General features: G+C 39.9%; 2 protein-coding genes across 4 annotated transcripts in view; one reads left to right on the forward strand and one right to left on the reverse strand.

Moving 5' to 3' along the window:
• The window catches only part of Cyp3a62 (cytochrome P450, family 3, subfamily a, polypeptide 62), a 35992-nt gene extending 24149 nt beyond the window's left edge, over nt 1-11843 (forward strand). Inside the window, exons 8-14 of one of the 2 annotated variants that reach the window (XM_087577611.1) lie at nt 1069-1196; nt 1748-1814; nt 4417-4577; nt 5411-5485; nt 6752-6978; nt 9973-10135; nt 11556-11843. In XM_087577611.1, the coding sequence (XP_087433737.1) occupies nt 1069-1196; nt 1748-1814; nt 4417-4577; nt 5411-5485; nt 6752-6978; nt 9973-10135; nt 11556-11633 (899 nt within the window). In that variant the 3' untranslated portion in view covers nt 11634-11843. 2 annotated transcript variants of the gene reach the window in all.
• The window catches only part of LOC148002227 (uncharacterized), a 54950-nt gene continuing 33935 nt past the window's right edge, over nt 1210-22224 (reverse strand). Inside the window, exons 5-7 of one of the 2 annotated variants that reach the window (XM_087579672.1) lie at nt 7577-7733; nt 6919-6971; nt 1210-4592 (exon numbers count right to left, since the gene is read on the reverse strand). The gene's annotated coding sequence lies outside the window, so the exon portion shown is untranslated. Of the gene's footprint in view, nt 4704-6918; nt 6972-7576; nt 7734-22224 lie in introns of both variants that reach the window. The other variant, XM_087579677.1, reaches the window with a different exon arrangement.

Raw genomic sequence — 22224 nt, forward strand, 5'->3', positions numbered from 1 at the left:
TGCAAATTTCCATTCATTCTCATGACCAGCTGGCCATCTCTCCTGTCCCTCCCAACAACTGATCCTAGACCTCCCATCCTCCCATTCCCTTCCCAATCCAATTCCCCTTTTCAATCTGCCTCTAATGACTATTTTATTCCCCCTTCTAAGTGAAATTCAAACATCCCTGCTTCTGCCTTCCCTCTTGTTTAACTTCTTTGCATCTGTGGAGTGTAACATAGGTAGCTTGTATTTTATGGCTAATATCCACTTATAGGTAAGTACATACCATGAGCGTCCTTTTGGAACTGGGTTACTTTATTCAGGATGATATTCTCAAGTTTCCTCTGTGCAACTGCAAATTTCATGATGTCTTTGTTGTTAATAGCTGAATAGTATTCTCTTGTGTAGATATGTAACATTTTCTTTATCCATCCTTCAGTTGAGGAACATCTAGATTGTTTGCAGTTTGTGGCTATTATTAATAAGGCTACTATGGACACACCTGAACAAGTGTCTTGTGGGAGAGTGGAACATCTTGCCCAGGAGTGGTATAGCTGGGTCTTGAGGTAGACATATTTCCACCTTGTTTGAGACAGGTGCTTACTGGCTTCAAATTTCACCAAGTAGGCTGGGCTATGTGACCATCAATCTTCCAGGAAATAATTGTTTCCATGTCTCATATTGCCATTGCTGAGACCCTGCACTTGTCTTTTACCTTAAATTTTGGGAACTGAACTCAGATCCTCAAATTTGCAATGCAAGTACATTACCCATCTGTCCATACCTAAAAGCTCTTTCTTGAACACTGTTCATTGCAACATTTGATTAAAGCTTGATTTATTCTAACAGACCTTAGTCTAACAAGTAAAAGGTGACAGCAAGTGATGCTGACATCACTGATCTGTTGGGAACATACACTGACTTGCCCTTTTCCAGCCAATGGTCTGGAACCTGAGCAGTATCACAGAAGGAATGCATCTTGGTTGAAATCTTAATGACCTTTCTTGTACTGAGTGAAGAATAAATGTAATCATTCCAGGTAAATTTTGTATTTTCATCATGATTTCTTTATTTTTCCCCCTCTAGTACTCTTTCCATTCCTTACCCCAGTTTTTGAAGCATTTGACATAACTGTGTTTCCAAAAGATGTTATGAAGTTTTTTAGGACTTCTGTAGAACGAATGAAAGAGAACCGCATGCAAGAGAAAGTAAAGGTAATAACTGGTCACACATGATATTCATTTATTGACAGAGTTAATGTGAATGTACAATTGTTCCATATAATTTTTAAAAAATAGACAAGGTTAATAACATGGGATTTTTATATTTTGAAAAAAATAAAGCATTGGGAATATAGATATGAAATAAACCAAGGAGAATTTATTTTAAAATAAATGATATATATTATGACTGACATGACATGAAATAAATTTTTTGAGATGAAAACTTCACATGCCAAAATATCCCATGCATACAATTTCTGAGGATGTAAATGAGGAGGATTTTGAAAAACATTATGGACATATTTCAACTCAGGCCTATGTACATGATTGGCAAACACACCATCCTTGAAATAGTGGTCCAAGTTGTCATGAGTATATCACAACCCTATCTGAGAGTTGCATATTGGGAAGAGAGTTTATGGCTTTAACATTGGATCAGGAGATCCCAATGCTGCAACCATTATTCATTTCTTCGAGGATTAAGGTCTGTGGTCTTAGTACATACAACTCACATTGCACCTTCCAAAAACTTTTTCTTTCAGCAAAGATTAGATTTTCTTCAACTGATGATAAACTCCCAAAGTTCTGGAGATAAAGAGTCTCACCAAGGTAAGCAAAGCTGGGTCATATATACTGACGTGCAACCACAGACAGATATTGTTCCTGAAATATTCAAGAGGCTTTCCGTGTAGATTAACAAGTCTGTAAATTACAGAATAACGTTTTGAAATATTATATATACAGCCAGAGGTAATTTCTAGAAGCATAGTATTGTTACTGTGTTTAAAACCTGAAAGGCAGTCATAGCATGTGCTTCAAGCCTGGAAGTCATCAGTGGCTGCTATATCTTATACCACAGAACAAAATCTCATCCTCATCTAGATCCTCTGAGGCAGAGGCTGTGCCTGGAGATTTGCATCTAGACATCCAGTGAGCAGGAACAGCCTGACAGTGGCGATGGTCCCTGGTAACACCCGGTGCTAGTCTACCCAGCCTTTGATTTACAATGAAGCTTTGATTTCCTGTCCAGTTGACAAGGAATGTGTGGAGAAAGCCATGGTACTAATACCATACCCCATTCCTTTCCAGGTTTCCCATACTGAGTTTTCCATTATGGATGGATTATCACAATTTCTGTGATAGTTGAAGAATAATGGCTTTTTAATTCCACTAGTTCCTATGCAGCTATATTCCCGTTATGAAGGAGACACAGATGCCTGCCCTTTTGTTTTCTTTTTTCCTTTCTTTCCACTTCCATTTCTTTGTTTCTTCTTTCCTCACTCTCTTCCTTCTCTTATCCTCCAACTTCTTCCACATATTTTTCTCTCTTCAACATAATCATACATTAATCCTGTTCATTTATAATCGTAATTTATTTTGACACACAGAAAAAATTACATTTGTCTACTGTAAAATCCCTTTCATTTGAACTCCTAAATGCTTTCTTAAGCCAATGGAGTGTTGATTTATTAGCTACGTAGGCTTGCATCTCTACTTAGCTAGCACACCAGAGAATAGGGTTCTGAAGCTCTTGCCTTCATATTCTATGTTCAAGTATTGGTTATTTTCTTTTTGCTTTGAGAAGATACATGACAATCAGAAACCTAAAGGAAGGAGGGTTTTATTTGACTTGTGGCTCCAGCTGATTGTTCTTTCATTTTGGGGAACTTAACAACACATGGGGATAGGCATGGTCACAGAAACTTCATAGAGTGCCCAGGAAGTATGGCCAGGCTACCAAACCTCAAGTCCCATCCCAGTGACCCACTTCCTCCAAGGAGGCTACAACCTTCACAAGCATCACCACTCTCAGGGAACCAAGCGTTCACACAGATGAGATCAACTTGATATTCAACCCACTACAATAACACAAAGTTCATGTTCACTAAGACAAATAATCTGATTGGCCTTCTTCCCACCAAGAACAGCACAGGTGTCATGATCAACAAACCAAAGCTCTGTAAACTCTTCCAACATTCATTTTCAGTTTTGAATTTATAAGTTTGGAGCAGGTCATATATTTCTAAAGGTCTTACACTACTTATTACTAAGTGCTTAACAGTTCATTGCTTAACTGAGCTGAGCTTCTGTGCAGATTAAGACCCAGGAGGGAGGACCACACTTGTCAGGAACAGTGTGATCCATATGAAGCATAGCTAGAGGAGTGGGATATTAGTAAAGATGACATTCAGCCATGAATGAGTAGCATTGCTAACTTTATTCTATGGACATATTTTTTTTTGTATGTGTGTGTGTGTTCCATGCACAATGTTTGTTCCTTCTACTAACTTTTTCTTTCCTCTGCTACTTTAGTGCATTTATTGGACGAGGCCAGTCACCATCCCTGTAGCTTCTTATTTAGAATAATTAATATTTAGCATCATTCATTTGGGAAGAAAAGAATTTCATGGTTGAGAACAGTTACTCCACAAGACCTTCAATTTGAATTCCCCCAGCAGCCACATAAAAAGTCAAACATAGGTGGACATCACTGTAACCCCAGCATTTGAGAGCAGAGATAGGAGAATCCTAAGGAATTTTACCTAACCAGTACAGCTGAAGCGTCCAGGTCTATAAAAGGCCATATTGCAAAGAAACAATACAGAGAAAGACATACGAAGTCACAGTGGTATGGAAATGTGAACATTGACCAGTTAAGTTTCTAAAGAGCAGCTCTGCAAGACATCCTGTTCTTGCTCCCACATCATGTATCACATGAATACACCACACTCACACACATCATACTGACACATACTACACTCATGCACGTACACACCACACTTACACACACACACACACACACACAGGATAGATCACACACAAACACACATAGTGAATATATCACACGTACACAAACACTCACATGGTTAAAATAGGCTGTTCCTCATGTAAACCATGATTTATACACAGCTCCCTCACCTAAAATGTATGGCCTGGTGTGATGAGATGGCTCAACAGGTAAAGACACTTGCTGCCAATCTCAAGACCTGAGTTCAAACTCCAAGACCCAAATAGTAGGGGGAAAAAATCTCACACTTGAGCAAGATTTTCTTTGTCTTCCAAACACAAACTGACTTGTAGCTTTGTCCTGCTAGAATCTACACACACACACACACACACACACACACACACACACACACACACACCCATCCACCCATCCATCCATCAATGTACAAATAAATGTAACAAAATATACTCCCTTTCCCTTCAGGTTTAACTGATGTGGAGATTGTGGCTCAGTCCATTTTCTTTATTTTTGCCGGCTATGAGACCACTAGCAGTGCTCTTTCCTTTGCTTTGTATTTGCTGGCCACACACCCTGATCTCCAGAAGAAACTGCAGGATGAAATTGATGCAGCTCTGCCCAATAAGGTGAGGGGATGGGACCTGGAGAGGGCAATACGAAGAAGTGTTGATTTGAATGGCTTCTTAGCACATCCAGTGAGAAATTTTCAACAAAAAATGGCAGTTCCTTCACCATCTTTATTCAAGAAGGTTCTGAAGAGAAAAATTAATGAGAAACAGGCATCAAATGCTATTTTTAGCAAAACATATTTGTAGACAAATTTTGGGATAGATTTTTCCAATATCTGTCACCAAAATACTACAGTGAAACATCCACAAGCCACAGTGGCAAGGAATTGTGAGCACTGGTTAGTTACATGTCTGGACAGTCAACTCTTTTGATGTCATGCACTGTATTGTTGCTTGCTGTTGGCTGACTGTGACTGGCCTTGGCTCAGCTGAGCTAGGCAGATTAATTTGGTGTAACTCCACATATCTATCTACACTAATAAGTGGGCCCTGACTCATACTCTTAATTCTACATTATGTTCTGTCCAAAATTCCATTATGTATTAGGCACTTTGGCCTTTAGAACTCTGCTTAAACAGGTTGACTATAGTGTGAGGCTGCCTGGTCTGTGAGGCGGTATACCTGGCTTATCATTCTCTTCAATGTTCACAGGCAAGCCAGCAGGCTAAATCAGCAATAGATAATGAGGCTGGGTGAGGGATCCTGTTCTCATTGTGACTCTTACCAGGGTCAAAACTGAACGTGTTGATACTAATGACTTACATGTGTCTTTTATCATGTTTAGTATAGAAGCGTCTACTAACACCTCCTCAAATTACTTAATTTTTATTTTTGAAGTTCAACTGTGTTGCATGCTTTCACTTAATGTTGAATGTTTTTAATTGAAATAGAACTACGGCAGTTTTCCTTCTTCACCTGTTTCCCTCCAGCCTGAGCCTCAAACCTCTTCCCTCACTTTCAAACTGGTAATTCCTTTTGATTGCTCTTGTTACATAAATATATGCATATGTTTGTGTGTATATGTATGTAAACATGCATACACACCGAGAGATACACACAACATGATGAGTCCATTTTTGTTATTTGGATATATATTTTTTTCAAGGCTGACCACTCTATGATGATAGACAACCAATAAGAAGGCTCACCTCTGAGAGAAGCTAATTATTCCTCTTACACTAGTCATTCATTGCCTGAAGTTCCTCTGTCTAGGAGTGTGACCAAGTGAAATTATCTCCTTCCGCATTAACATGTCCATTAATATTGCCACTGTTCTGGTCTTGCTTATGCACCCATTTCTTAGATGGACCATTTCACAGCAGATTTTCACCTCTTCTTCCCCATGTTCCCAAAGCTATAAATTCAGGAGCTATAATGTGACTATATCTATTGGTGCTCGGCTCCAAATGATCCATTGATCTCTATATTGTGTTCAGATGCATTTTCTTGTAATGGTCTCCATTTGATGTAAAGGGGAGTTTCCTTGATGAGCAATAATAACTATTTTCTAAATAGCTTAAATATTTCTAAATCTCATATATAATAACATGCAAGATATACTAAGTAAGATCCTAAATAAGATCCTATATAAGACAAGGATTTGCTTAAAGGCTGGAAAGGTGACTCATCAGTTAAGAGCTCGGATGTACTTTCAGAGGATCTGAGTTCCATTCCTAACACCCATATTATGAGGCTCACAACCACCTGTGGCTACAGTTCTAGCGGTTCTGAGACCCTCTTCTGTCCCTCCAAAGCACATGACCTCTCATGCACAAATCTATAACAGATTGATACACATAAATGAAACTAAAGTCTTTTTTCTCATCTGTATTTTATAGACTTTCATATAAATGTATAGGTTCTTTGTGGAAACTAACACTGAGGCATATTGTTGTACAATTGTCATTATCTATTAGTACAAATTATTAACATGAGCATGAGATAGTAGTACATGATAATGTTGACAGCTCCAGGCTGTGGTTTGGGGATTATCCTAATAATTGCTTCTCAATGGGATATTGAACAGGTCAAAGGATATGAGTTATTAAAATGCTATGTAAATGCTAAGTGGATTTATCAATAGGATTTATGCTGCGATACTACAAACAAAATACCACAGTAGTACTCCATAGATGAAAAATAATTCAAATTCATTTATGAAACTCTTTCCCTCCCCTACCTCTCTCTCCTTCCTTCTCTTCCCCCCCCCCCCTTCCTTCCCACCCTTCCAGGCACCTGTGACCTATGATGTCCTGGTAGAGATGGAGTACTTGGACATGGTGTTAAATGAAACTCTCAGATTATTTCCAGTTGGTGGAAGACTCGAGAGGGTCTGTAAGAAAGATGTTGAAATCAATGGGGTTTTTATACCCAAAGGGACTGTGGTGATGGTACCAACCTTTGCTCTTCACAAAGACCCAAAGTGCTGGCCAGAGCCTGAGGAATTTTGTCCTGAAAGGTACAAGGATGTGGGAAAGAGAAATTACCATGAGCCAGACTAGGTCTGGCATGATATGTTGTAGAAATAACAGTCTATCTGTTTGTCTGCTTGCCTGCCTACCTGCCTGCCTGCTTGTCTGTCTATGTGAACTTTTAAGAAAGCATAGCATCTGCCATAACTTTCTTGGCACTATCTTTTTTGTGTATTGTACTTTTCATTCATCTCAGGTTTTTCTTGCCATTCCCATTAGCCAACCCCATCACCTTTAGAGAGCATTTGAGTCTGTCATTTCACTAGAGTTTGCCTTCTGTATATTCTGCTATGGATGTAATGGGTTTTGCTCTGTATCTGGAGGCCTTCTGCACTTATAGTTAGAGCAACCCTGCTGAGGATAGAGGAGCCCATGGGTCCTCACATTCTTTTCTGTAGCTGTCATCCTACCAGCTTCCTTACTGAATTACATAACATTATGCCAACTACTTGTCTAGAAGCCTTTATACATGGTTCAATTTTGGAGCTAATGTTGGACTTCTCTCTGAGTCTTATGAGACTCAAAATTTACCACTCTGGTAAGCAAGTCAGATAAGCTATGACGTGGGTATGAACTGAGACCTACCTGTGTACTTTCTGCTACCAGAGTCCATGTCTTAGTGGTTGTGGCATGCCAATTGCCACCATGATATTTACCAAGGAAGTCAATTGACATTAATCCATACCAGATGACTTCTGTGTTCCCTCAAGTCTCAGCAACTCCACCTCCTGTAGCATTGTGACTGTAAGAGGACAAACAACCAATTATATCTATGTTGGATTTCTTTAAAGTGAAACAGATATTACACGCACACTTTGTATGAAGAACCACTCCAAACACTGGGAAAATCTAAATATTAAAATAAGTCTAATATAAAACAGTTTGACAAATACACAAGAGTAATCTACACATCTTAAAATGGAACTCTATGTGTCCAGCAACCATTCACCAATGTCAGCCATTCCATGCACACACACCTTCCACATTCTTTCTCTCTCTATGTCCATGTGGGGTGTGCATGTGTGTGTGTGTGTGTGTGTGTGTGTGTGTGTGCGCGCGCGTGTGTGTGTAAGACCCATGTTTGTGTAAAACATACTATCCATAAATATTTCACAAGTTTCTTGGAAATAAAAATACTAGGTTAAAATATATAGCTATATTACAATTATCCCCTTCTCAAATCATTATTCTTCTCTTAAATACTTATGTAGAGTCAAATTCAATTAAAATGTGTCTACTCTTCTAGAATTTTATACCCAAAGAAACATATAAAGAAAACTTGCATAACAACATTATAAAGTGGAGTGACACTGTATATTTTGTTAAAATGTTTGACTAAAATACTCAATAAAAAAGGAAGGGAAGTAGGAAGAACCAAAATGAAGAGGAAGAAGCAGAAGCAGAATTAAACAAAGAATGGAGGGAGGAGAATAAGGAAAAAGAAAAGAGAGGAGAGGGAAGGCAAGAAGAAATGGAGGAGGGAGAATGAATGGAGGGAACTGGGAGGAAGAGAGAAAATATCTGGGAAAAAAGAAAAACAGGAAATGTAGTTGAAAGGAAAGGAATAATTGAGAGGAGAAGAGATAATCATAGATCTAAAGGTAACAAAATTTCAATGATTGTGTTATATCCTCTGAGCCCAATGGGCAAGTGAACAATAGAAGTATTAATTAAGGCCAGGACTTGCTCTCCTTTCATTGGTCTTGTTTCTTGTGTGCCAGAATACTAACATATCACTGTGCTAAATGCACTTTTGTTATTTGAAAGTAAACTTTTTAAAACTAGGTATGGTGACCAATTCCTTTAATCCCAGCATTTGGGAGTCAAAAGCAGATAGATCTCAGTTAGTTTGACTTGTTCTACACAGAGTGTCAGACCAGCTGAGGCTACATACTACAATCTTGGGTCAAAAATGGTAGATAGATAGATAGATAGATAGATAGATAGATAGATAGATAGATAGATAGACTATCTCCATTGTAAAGGGAAAGAGAGAGGCCTGTAGCCAACAACTACCATAGTATATCACATACTCCTAGGCTTCGGTAACATCACAAAGGATGGGGTGGACAGGCTGGAGGGTTAGTAAATACGCTATAAAATGTCTCCCAGACTATTCATGGTCATTTTCATCATAACTGCAAAGCACTTCTGACAACCTGTAAATGACTTACACACATTAAAAAAATTGAATCATGAAAGTAAGAGGATGACTATTTTGGAAGAATAGATCAAAAGTAATGGGGTCATTGTGTGCTGTATACAACTCGAAAAAAACCTGCTGAAAATCCCCAGCGAGACTTTTTTATACTTTTAGCATTTTTTATTCACTTTACATCCCAATCACTGCATCTCTCTCTGTCTGCCATCACACAGTCTCTGCCTCTTTCCCCAACCCCTTATCCTATGAGGGGGTTGAAGCCATCCCTTGGGCATCTCCTTAACCTGACACATCAAGTCTCTGCATGGCTAGGCCCATCCTTTCCTGCTAAATCCAGACAAGGCAGCACAGGTAGAACAGATTCCACAGACAAGCAAGGATGGGCCCTACTCCAGTTGTTGGGGGACTCACATGAAGACCAAGTTGCATATTTGTTACATATGTGTGGGCATGCCTATGACCACTCTGAGTGTTCTTTGGTTGGTGTTTCAGTCTCTGAGAGACCCATGGTTCCAGGTTCATTGAGTCTGTTGTTCTTCCTGTGGTATTTCTATCTCTTTTAACCCCTCAATTATCCTCCCAACTCTTCCATAAGACTCCCCAAACTATGTCCAATGTTTGGCTGTGGGTCTCTCCATCTGTTTTAGTTAGCTGCCAAGGGGAGTCTCTCAGGGGACAGGTACTCCAGAAAGATTCAATGAACAACCTAAGCAAGCATTCTGTCTATGAATACTTGTAGGTATCTAAGAGATATCAAACAAGTTGCTCTTGTAGGGATTGTACTTTATTAACTCACCTTCATCTACTCCTGTGGGGCCAGGTTCAGAAAGAAGAATCAGGACAGCATCAATCCTTACATATACCTGCCCTTTGGTAATGGACCCAGGAACTGTATTGGCATGAGGTTTGCTCTCATGAACATGAAAATTGCTCTTGTCAGAGTCCTGCAGAACTTCTCCTTTGGACCTTGTAAAGAAACTCAGGTCAGTGTGATGTCTCAGTAAGTTACATATAGTTTGGTATTTTTTGAGACACAAATAAGTTCATTTATTTCAATATTCCCTATTTCCCATTATTAAATTTGTTTCTATAGTCATCTGGGAATTACATTCTTGATATGTCCAGAAACCGTGCCAGGAAAACAATGCTCATTGCATTGGCTCAGATCCACTTGAATAATTGTCACACTCAGCAACTCTCACTATCTTCTTCATTTCCAGACAGGCATGCAGCTATCAGTTACCGCTTCTTCTCTGGATGAGCCACTTTCAAGGAGCAAAAATATTGTCTCTCTCCATGTGATTAAAGTTCATGTTTCAGCCTGGTGTAGTAGTATATATCAGCTTGCTAGCACTGAAGAGGTTGAGACAGGAAGTCTGTCACGTTGTTCTCAGTCTGAATAACAAAGTGAGATCTACTGAATCCCAGTTCATGCATCTCAGACAATGGCAATTGGTTAACAGGATAGAAGAGCTGGCTGGCCCAAGCACACACCTGCACTGTTGTTATGGTCCATATCAGCTCACACACCTACACTTATTGTATAAATTCTTTGGACATAATCAGATTGTTTCAGTCTTCTAAAGGTTCTATATGATAAAGTCACATTATCACTGTACAAAATACTTTACATTTATAGTTGCCCAGCAATAACCATTCATAGGGCAAATAAAATTGACATTGGACCTCTAAGACTTATCTGTGACATGTTGACAAGAGGTCTGAGTTCCATAGGCAAGCTGAGAGCTCTCCAATATTCTGCCTTCATCAGTGCAGTCATTGGGGTTAAGAGAGGGCCTTATCCAGTCTTCATTCTGGGCCTTTTATTTAACAAGGGTGTCATTTGGTCCTACAGAATGTCTAGCAATATTATTAAACATGTGGTCCAGTCATTCCTTCTGGTGAATATACATATTGTATAAGAATTCAGATTCAATTTTGCTGTTTTTTTTATATGTTTCTCAGTCTAAGCCTCTCTCTCACCCTTTGGAAAGACATTGTCTGGTAGTTTAATTGGGAGCATCTATATGCAGAGAAGCGTATTCTTGCTTGCTTTTTAATTTATTCTATGAGCCAAGTAACTTCTTCTGTGACTTCTATTGAGGGTTAAGTTCTTCAGTTTAGGAGCTGTATCCTTTGCTTTAAAAAAAGGGTATAACAATTTTCTAAATTCAAAGGCTAGAGAGTGGTTCATTCAGGAAATGTCTGCATTATAAGCATGAAGACCTGATTTTATCCTCAGAGCCCAAAGATTTATAAAATTGTACAGCTCCTATGACACCTGATGAAAATGTTTTCATGTGTTTATACAGCAAATTCATCCTTAATGAATCTCTTTCTTGCTTCTGTGTTTGGTGACACTTCATTATTTGGCCCTCACTGTGCTTTATGTAACTGTTGCAGATTCCTTTAAAACTAAGAAAGAAAGGATTTTTTCAACCAGAAAAACCCATCATTCTAAGGGCTGTATCAAGAGATTGAACCATGAGTGGAGCTTGATATTATGCCTACTCTAGCACCATGACACATGGCATCAGAAACCAAATTATTTGTGAAGAAAATGCAGCGATGAAGACGGGATTGATTCTCTTCATGTATGGTGGACTCTGGGCCTTCATCAAGATGCTCACCTCCTCTAGCCACCAAAGTTCAGCAATCACATGCTTCCCAAAATAGAAAAAAGCAAGAGTATTTTGTGTTCATGTTTTTATTTCTGTTTGTTTTACTTTAGATTTTGGTTGGACTGGGTTGACTGGTTTGTTGGTTTGAAAACAATGTAACCCCAGGCTGGGTTCACACTCACTATATAACAATAGATATCCTGGAGCCCTTTATATTAATTTCCAAATGCCGAGATTGTGGTCCTGGACTACTCAGCCCAGCTAAACTGTTAGCTCAAAGAATGAGCAATTGTTTTTGTTAAATAACATTGGTGCTCTTGTTTGTTTGGATCGTTTTGCCCAATTAGAATTCATGGGCTGAAAACATGGCTCCTTGTAGAAAGCCCTCATTGTGTAAGTGTGAGAAATGGAATTCAGAGTCCCTGAACAAAGTTAAAAGATGAACAGGCTTGAAGGTCACACACAATCCCAATACTGGAGAGACATGGAAAGAGTATCCCTGTGCAAACTGACTAGCTAAAATAATCTGATTAACTAACTACCAATCAATTAATAATCTCCATGCCTCAATAAAGTGGTGAGAGATGTAGGGGGACTTTGTCAACTTTGAACTTCCACAAGCACCCTGCACATATGTGTTTGTACTTTCACACACACATGTGTCCCCACACAGGTATACATGCATACAACAAGCACACACACACACACACACACACACACACACACACACACACACGCAAATGCAAATTAATTAGCCAAGAGATCATGACTTGTAAAATTTAAATGAAATATGCAAATTGTTGAGAGCAATGTTTTCCTTGTCCTACTGAAAGCAATCCATTCAGCCAGTGGGAGTCAGGTTAGGCTTCTCGTGAGCCACATGAGAACACATGAGCTATTAATTTAAAAAAGATGAACTAGCACACTGAGTACAATTCTTATGTCATCAGGGGCATGGATCAGGAGGATATAAAGGAGAGCATTGAGCACTCATCTATTAACCTCCATTTTGTCCTATTTCTGACTCATTGGATTTATTTATTTATTTATTTATTTATTCATTCATTTATTCATTTATTTATGTATGTATTTTTACACTTCAGATTTTATTCCCCTCCCAGTCCACCCTCCTACTATTCCACATCACATGCCCCCTCCCCCCACAAACCCTCCGTCTCCATGAAGATGTCCCCACCCAAGCAACCCCAGACCTCTAAACTCCCTGGGACCTCCAGTCTCTTGAAGGTTAGGTAAATCTTCTCTGACTGAACATAGACCCAGTAGTCTTCTGCTGTACTTGTGTTGAGGGCCTCATATCAGCTGGTTTATGATGCACTGTCTGAGAGAACTTGGAGGTCCAGTTAATTGGGGATACTGGTCCTCTTACAGGGTCACTCTCTTCAGCTTCCTCCAACTTTTCCTGAATTCAACCACAGGGATCAACAGCTTCTATTGATTGTTTGGGTACAAATATCTACATCTGACTTTTTCAGTTGTTTGTTGAGTCTTTGGGTGGACAGTCATGATAGGTCCCATTTTGTGAGCAATCCATAACCTCAGTAATGGTGTCAGGCCTTGGGCCATCCCCTTGAGCTAAACCCCACTTTGGGCCTGTCCCTGGACCTTCTTTTCCTCAGGCTCTTCTTCATTTCCATCCAGAAGTTCTTTCAGACAGGAACAATTATGGGTCAGAGGTTTGGTTGTGGGATAGCAACCCCATTCTTTACTTGATGCCCTGTCTTTCTGCTGGAGGTGGGCTCTATAAGTTCCTTCTCCCCACTGTAGGGCATTTCATCTAGGGTCCCTCCTTTTGAGTCCTGAGAGTATATCATCTCCCAGGTCTCTGATATATTCTAGAGGGTCCTCCCAACCACCTACCTCATGAGGTCACATATTTCCATTCTTTCTTCTGTTCCTCAGAGCTCAGTCCTTTTCCCCACCCAATACCAGATCATGTTTGCATCTCCCCACCATTACCATCCTCTTTCCTTCCAAACTGCCTTCCTCCCTTTCCTCCGTGGTTGCTTTCTGCTCCTTATTTGTGCTGTACCTTGCAGAGCTGAGCCTGCTGAGCTCCCTTCCCTGCCCAGCTGCGAATCAAGGCATTGAGACTTCACTGCTTAAATACTGGAAAGGGAGCAGGACTGGCTTAACATTCAGTAGATTCATCACCATGCCCCACCTACAGTTCCAAGAGTATAATGTATTCTCCACCTCAGTTGGCAGAGAATCATGGATGTGCCCACTTTGATATTAGATATTTGAATACATTTGGTATACATATCAATGAAAAGCCACAACTCGTGTTATCATTGGATGCAAAGTTGTTGCTTCTTATCAGAATCTCAGGTGAAGTTATTGCCTGTGACTTCCTCTAGTCTGTCCTTTTGCCCAAGTCTGCTTTTATTTTGTAATACTGGAAATTCATCCAAGTGAGCTCTGCCCACAAGTACTATTTTCATTCACTTCCTTCTGCCTACAATATCCTCTGCCTCAGAGAGGACTCTTACTCATCCTTCAAATCCATACTTTAAAATTTCATCTGGTAGAATCCTTCCTCACTAACCTCATGAAAAGATAGAAGTACTCAGTCCCCTGGACAGCCTTTATTATGTCTAGAAAACAATTCTATTTTTATTACCAGAGCATAAGCTTATGCAGTGCACAGTCTTTTCTATTGCTACTATGTTTTATGTTCCTAGCCTTTATCAGAATGCTTTAAGAAAGTTGGTCTTCATCTTCTGTACCCAGGCAGGATACTCAGTGGATGGGATAAGGACACCATACAACTTTTGACCCAAAATTTGTCCTTTCTCCAAGAAATGCAGGGACAAAGATGGAGTAGATTTTGAGGAAATGGCCAAGCAATAAATTTTAAGGTAACACAGCATTAAGCTTGCTGTCATGATAACTGCCAGCTGCTTCTAACTACACTTACCACTAGAAAAAGGAGTTCAATGCCAACAGTCAATACATGAAACGTTTGCAGCTTGGTCAGAAAAAAATGTATATAAAGTTGGGGCCAAAACAGTATGATTATTAAAAGATGAGTGCCATTTTAAAAAAAAAGGTGAAGTGGTTTTGATTTGTATTTCCTTGGTGACTAAAGATGTTGAATATTTATTTCTTGATATTTTGGCCATTCTCATTTCATCGTTGGAAAGTATCCATTTAGTTTTTGTGCTTGGTAGTTGCAGGTAAACTTGACACAAAGTAAAGTCATTTCAGAAGGGAAAACTTCATTTGAGAAAATGTGCATACCAGATTGGCTTGTGGGCAAGACTTTAGTGAATTTTCTTAATCAGTGATTGACGTGGGAGGATCCAGCAGTTTTGGGTGGTGTTATATCTAGGTTGGTGGTCCTAGACCTTATAAATAGACAGGCTGAACAAGTTTTGGGTAGCTGCAGGAAAGCAGTGCTCCTCCATGGCATCTGCACAGTTCATGCCCTGCTTGTGTTCCTGGCCTGTTTTCCTTCAGTGATAGAATATGCTATGGAAGTGTGGCAGTTTGAATGAGAATGGCCTGCATAGAAGGTTTGAATATTTGGCCAACCATTGGTACAACTGTTTGGGAAGGATTAGAAGGAATGATCTTATGGAGAAGGTGTGTCACTGGATGTTTATTTTGAGGTTTCAAAAGTCCATGCCACTCCAATTGGTTCTCTCTCTCTCTCTCTCTCTCTCTCTCTCTCTCTCTCTCTCTCTCTCGATTGCAGTGTACCCCACATAGAATCAAAGGAAGCCTGTCCAAGTTGGTTTTCGATGGGTCAATAAAGTTATCAATGGCCAATGGCTAGGCAAGGAGAGAGAGAGAGACAGGACTTAAGATTCACAGGAAGTGACTGAGCAAGGAGGAAGAGGGGAGTCCACAATGCCACAGAAAAAGAGATAGACTACACTAGAAAGGTAAAGGAGGGAGAGACAGCAGACAGGATACAGGGAGAAAATGGTACTTGGAGGGCTGCACAGCAGGGTCCAGGGAAGCAAAAACAAAATATCAATTTTGTAAGTGTTAACTCAGTAATATCAAAGGAAAGTATGTGTTAGCCATGTGGAGTTAAGAAATGGCCCAGCCATTGAGCTTCTTAGGGCATATTAAAAAGTAAAGCTCTCTCTCTCTCTCTCTCTCTCTCTCTCTCTCTCTCTCTCTCTCTGTGTGTGTGTGTGTGTGTGTGTGTGTGTGTGTGTGTGTGTTTCATTCGTGGATCCAAAACATTTAGGTGGGTGACAAAAAGCACATGGGCACCCACCATGGAGTTTAGAGCAGATTATCTACCACTTCAGATGGTGCTCAATTTGTTAGGCTTGTACTCACTTTTACATTTTAATTAGAGATTACAGAGTGGAAGACACATGCTGTGATGTGAGATTTGGAGATGAGAATTGGTTTTTCAACCAAACCAAGCTGAGTCACGTGGTTCCTCCTCAATCCTCACAGATTTGGAACTAAAACAAAAGGCATACATAATTCTGGGATTCATGGTGTGAACTGTGCCACAGTTAAGTCTCCAAGTTGGCCCAGACAAAGCTGGCTGGCAGGGACCCAGGCCCTTCTCAAAGGCCTATGACTGCCTCAGAGGGTTTGAAACTCAGAGGTGCTGGGAGCCATTGCTACTCAAACAGACAGGCTCCTTGTAAGAGATAGAGAGAGGGGCAGACAATAGAGGCTGCTCTCCTCCAACAAGCAGATAATAAAAAAATAGAGATGAATAAAATTTGATTTAATTGTTTGTAAGGATAAAAGGAAGTATAATGATAATTATTTAAGTGTTTTTAATATACACAGAAAGAAATTCAAGCCTTTGATCTCAAATGTAGGAAACAAAGGCATGGAGATATAATAGAATAAATGAGAACAATGCATTAAAATAAATCTGAAAAAGTCTATGCCAGGGCAGCACTCGGAATCTTTCTACTTTAGTCTGTATAGAATTTCTGGGATTGCTTAGATTGGTATGGCAAACTAATAGCCTAAATTAGGCTCACATAGAAATATAGAAAGAATTTTAATTAAAGGTAAATATATAGAACAGGATGTTAATTCAAGTTAAATAATGAGAAAGAGATATTAATCTCCATAGAAGAGAGAATTCAAGTATACATAAATGAATAAATAAATTGAGGCATTTGATCTTAAATTGTAGGTCAAGAGAAGGAGATAGGGAGAATAACCTTATCTCAGACAAATAGTAGAAACTTAGGCCTTGATCTTATATAAGAACAAGGTAGCAGATAATTATGAAACACTGTCTCAACAGATAATTGTATTTGTTTAGGTTATGATATTTTAAAAAATCCTCTGGAAGAGAAGTCTAGCTACGAAATTGACTCAATCTATATCTTTGAGTATTTCAAGCTACCGGACCAAGGACATTTTATTGTGAGAGAGAGGCTCTGTATTGTGTTAATAGGAAAGAAGAAAAGGCTTTAGACCCCTTCCAGAGTGATAAGAAATAGATATGACAGGAGAAGACCCCCTGAAGTTCTTGGCTACAGAAAAGAAAAATTCAAAGAAAACAAACAGTACAAGTAACTTGATTTGCTGATTCCTATATATGGGAACATCTTTGTAAGTGGCTTAGACATAAAAATGTCTCTAGCCATTGAACTACCTGAGGATCCAGCTATACCTCTCTTGCGCATATACCCAAAAGATGCCCCAACATATAACAAAGACACATGCTCCACTATGTTCATCGCAGCCTTATTTATAATAGCCAGAAGCTGGAAAGAACCCAGATGCCCTTCAACAAAGGAATAGATACAGAAAATGTGGTACATCTACACAATGAAATATTACTCAGCCACCAAAAACAACGACTTTATGAAATTCATAGGCAAATGGGTGGAACTGGAAAATATCATCCTGAGTGAGGTAACGCAATCACAGAAAAACACACATGGTATGCACTCATTGATAAGTGGCTATTAGCCTAAATGCTTGAATTACCCTAGATGCACAGAACACATGAATTTCAAGAAGGATGACCAAAATGTGAATGCTTCACTCCTTCTTTAAAAGGGGAACAAGAATACCCTTGGCAGGGAATAGCCTAGTAAGAGCACCAATGGAAGGGGAAGCCCTTGGTCCTGTCAAGACTGAACCCCCAGTGAACGTGATTGTTTGGGGGAGGGTGGTAATGGGGGTAGGATGGGGAGGGGAACACCCATAGAGAAGGGGAGGGGGAGGGGGAGGGGGGATGTTGGCCCAGAAACCGGGAAGGAAAATAACAATCAAAATGTAAATAAGAAATACTCAAGTTAATAAAGATAAAAAAGTAAAAAAAGAAAAGAATTATGAGAAAATATAATCAAACACATGAAAGAAACAAATAGGTCCAAGACCTAAAAATTAGAATATAAGCAAGAAAAAAGCACAAACAGAGGCAACCCTGGAACTAGATAATCTGGGAAAGAGAACAAGAACTGCAGACACAGGCATCATTAACAGATACAGAAAAGAAATACAGAACCTCAGGTGTAGAAGATACCATAAAAGAAGTTGTTACATTGGTCAAAGAAAATGCCAAATCTAAAATATTACTAACTAAAAACTTTGAAGACATTTGGGACACTGTGAATAGACCAACTTAAGAATAATAGAAAAAGAACAGTGTGAGGATTCCCAGTAAAAATGACCAGAAAACACCTTCAACAAAATGATGGAAGAAAATGCCCCTAGTCTAAAGAAAGAGATGACTATAAACTGACAACCACCAAATAGATTGGACCAGAAAAGAAAATTGTCCTGCCACTATATATATATGTATATATATATATATGTATATGTATATTAAAAGTTGCAAGTGTAAAAGGCCAAAAAACATATAAAGACAGGTCTATCAAAATTACACCTGACTTCAGAACAGAGACTGTAAAAGGCAAAAGATCCTGGACAGATGCCTTGCAGATCTTAAGAGGCCACAGATGTTAGTACAGACTGCTATATCCATCAAAATTCTCAATCACCATAGATGAAGAAACCACAATATTCCATGACGAAGTGAAATCTAAACAAGTTTTTTGTGTACTAAATCATTATCTATTTTTAATTAGAAATTTTAAAGGATATTCTTTTATTTCCCTTTCAAATGTTATTCCCTTTCCAGGTTTCCTATCCATAAACCCCTATCCCATCCACCCTCCCCCTTCTTCTATGAAGGTGGTTACCCCTTCTAGCCTCCTGGCCCTGACATTCCCCTAACTGGGGGTTCGAGCCTCAGCAGGACCAAGGGTTTCTTCTCCCATTGATGCCAAACAAGGCCATCCTATGGCACATATGCAACTGGAGATATGGGTCTGTCCACGTGTACTCTATAGGTCGTGCTTTAGTCCCTGGGAGCTCTTGTTGGTTGGTATTGTTGTTCTTATAGGGTTGCAAACCCCTTCAGCTGCTTCAATCCTTTCTCTAACTTCTGCAATGTGGATTTCATTCTCAGTTCAACGCTTGTTTGTGAGCATTCACCTCTGTATTTGTCATGCTCTGGCACAGCCTCTCAGGAGAAAGCTATATAAGGCTCCTGTCAGCATGTACTTCTTGGTATCCCCAGTAGTGACTGGGTTTGTTGGCTGTATGTATATGAACTGGAACCCCAGGTGGGATAGGCTCTGAATGGTCATTCCATCAGTCTCTGCTCCAAACATAGTCTCTAAATCTCCTCCTTTGAATATTTTTAACTCCTTTAAGAAGGACTGAAGCATCAGCACTTTGGTTGTCCTTCTTCTTGAGCTTCATGTGGTCTGTGGATTGTATCTGGTGTAATCCGAGCTGTTGGACTAATATCAATGAGTGCATAACATGTGTGTTGTTGTTGTTGTTGTTGTTTTTGGTGGTGATGGTGGTGATGATGGTGATGGTGGTGGTGGTGGTGGTGGTGGTGGTGATGATGGTGGTGGTGGTGGTGGTGTGTGTGTGTGTGTGTGTGTGTGTGTGTGTGTGTGAGAGAGAGAGAGAGAGAGAGAGAGAGAGAGAGAGAGAGAGAGAGAGAGAGAGAGAGAGAGAGAGAGAAGGTTATTTGACTCAGGAGGTTATTTTTTAGTTCCATCCATTTGCCTTTGAATTTCATGAAGTCGTTGTTTTTAATAGCTGAGTAGTACTCCATTGTGTAAATCTACCACATTTTCTGTATCCATTCCTCTGTTGAAGGGCATCTGGGTTCTTTCCTGCTTCTGGCTATTATAAATAAGGCTGCGATGAACATAGTGGAGCACGTGTGCTTGCAATATGTTGGAGAATTTTGGGTATATGCCCAGGAGTGATATAGCTGGGTTGTCAGGTAGTACTATGTCCAATATGCTGAAGGAAACTCCAGAAAGGTTTCCAGAGTGGTTGTACTAGCTTGCAATCCCAAAAACAATGGAGAAGTGTTCTTCTTTCTGCACATCTTTGACAGCATCTGTTGTCACCTGAATTTTTTATCTTAGACATTCTGACAGGTATGAGGTGGAATCTCAGGGTTGTTTTGGTTTGCATCTCCCGGATGACTAAGAATGTTGAACACTTCTTTAGGTACTTCTCAGCCATTCAATGTATTCCTCGGCTGAGAATACTTTGTTTAGTTCTGCACCCCAATTTTATGGGATATTTTTATTTACATTTGGAATGTTATTCCCTTTCCTTGTTTCCAGTCCATAAGCCCCCATTCCACCTCCTCCCCTTCTTCTATAAGTGTGTTCCCACTCCCCACCCATACTCCCTTCCCTTCTCCCCATCCTGACATTTCCCAACACTGGGGGGTGGTGGGTCTGGACTTGGCAGGACCATTTCCTTGTCCTTCCATTGATGCCCAACAAGGCCATCCTCTGATCCATATGCAGCTGGATTCCTGTGTCTGTCTATGTGTAACTCTTTGAGTGGTGGTTTAGTTCCTGGAAGCTCTGGTTGTTTGTTATTGTTGTTCTTAATGGGTTGCAAGCCCCTTCAGCTCCTTCAATCCTTTCTCTAATTCCTCCAACCAGAACCCCATATTCAGTTCAATGGTTTGCTGCTAGCATTCACCTTTGGATTTGTCGTTCTCTGGCTGAGCCTTTCAGGGGATACCTGTATCAGGCTCCTGACGGAATGCACTTCTTGGCTTCATCAGTATTGTCTAGGTTTGGTGGCTGTAAAGATGTGGGCTGGATCCCCTGGTGGGGCAGGCTCTGAAAGGCTATTCCTATAGTCTCTGCTGCAAACAGAGACTCCATATTCCCTCCTATGAATGTTTGTGTTCCCCCTTTCAAGAAGGTCTGAAGCATCTGCACTTTAGTCATCCTTCTTGAGCTTCATGTGATCTGAGGACTACATTTTTGGTAATTCAAACTTTTGTGCTAATATCCATTTATCAGTGAGTGCATACCATGATCGCTTTTTTGTGATTGGGTTACCTCACTCAGGATGATATTTTCTAGTTCCATCCATTTGCCTATGAATTTCATGATGTCATTGTTTTTGATAGCTGAGTAGTACTCCATTGCGTAGATGTTTCACAATTTTTGTATCCATTCCTCTGTTGAGGGCTCTTTCCACCTTCTGGCTATTACAAATAAGGCAGTTATGAACACAGTGGAACATGTGTCTGTATTTTTTGTTGAAGTGTCATTTGGATATATGACCAGGAGTTTCATAGCTGGGTCCTCAGGTTCAGTTTTCTGAGGAACCTCCAGACTGATTTTCAGAGTGCTTATACCAGCTTGCAATCCCGCCAAAAATGGAGGAATGTTCCTCTTTTTTCACATCATTGCTAGCATCTATTGTCACCTGAGTTTTTGATCTTAGCCATTCTGACTGGTATGAGGTGGAATCTTAGGGTTGTTTTGATTGGCATTTCCCTAATGACTAAGGATGTCGAGCATTAATTTAGGTACTCCTCAGCCATTCCATATTCCTCAGCTGAAAATTCTTTGTTTTACTCTCTACCCAATTTTTTAATAGGGTTATTTGATTCTCTGGGGTCTAACTTCTTGAGTTCTTTGTATATGTTGCATAATAGCCCTCTATCAGGTGTAGGATTTGTAAAGATCTTTTTTCAATCTATTGAGTGCTGTTTTGTCCTAATGACAGTGTCTTTTGACACACATAAGTTTTGCAGTTTTATAAGGTCCCATTTATCAACTCTTGGTCTTAGACCATAAGTCATTGCTGTTCTGTTTAGGAAGTATCCTATCCCAGACTGCCCCTGGGTTTCTGTGTCTTGAGGGCCTCACACGTGTCCCTTGGAGCAGAAGTTGTGGGTTTACCTTTGATGCCAGGTGTGCCAGAGCTCTTAGAGAATGGCTTTCAGCTCTGGGTGAGGCAGAGACCAGAATGATCCTATCCCTGACAACTCTTATATTCTTGTGCCCAGAGTGCTCTAGGAGGGTTCATCTTGAGCCAGGAATGTTAGCAGAAGTGGTGGTCTCCACTACTCACAGGATTTTCCACACTTATGACCATTATCTTTTTACTAATAGAGCCATACATAGGATACT

Source organism: Rattus norvegicus, chromosome 12 (genome assembly GCF_021556685.1).
Source record: "Rattus norvegicus strain SHRSP/BbbUtx chromosome 12, alternate assembly SHRSP_T2T, whole genome shotgun sequence".
NCBI lineage: Eukaryota > Metazoa > Chordata > Mammalia > Rodentia > Muridae > Rattus > Rattus norvegicus.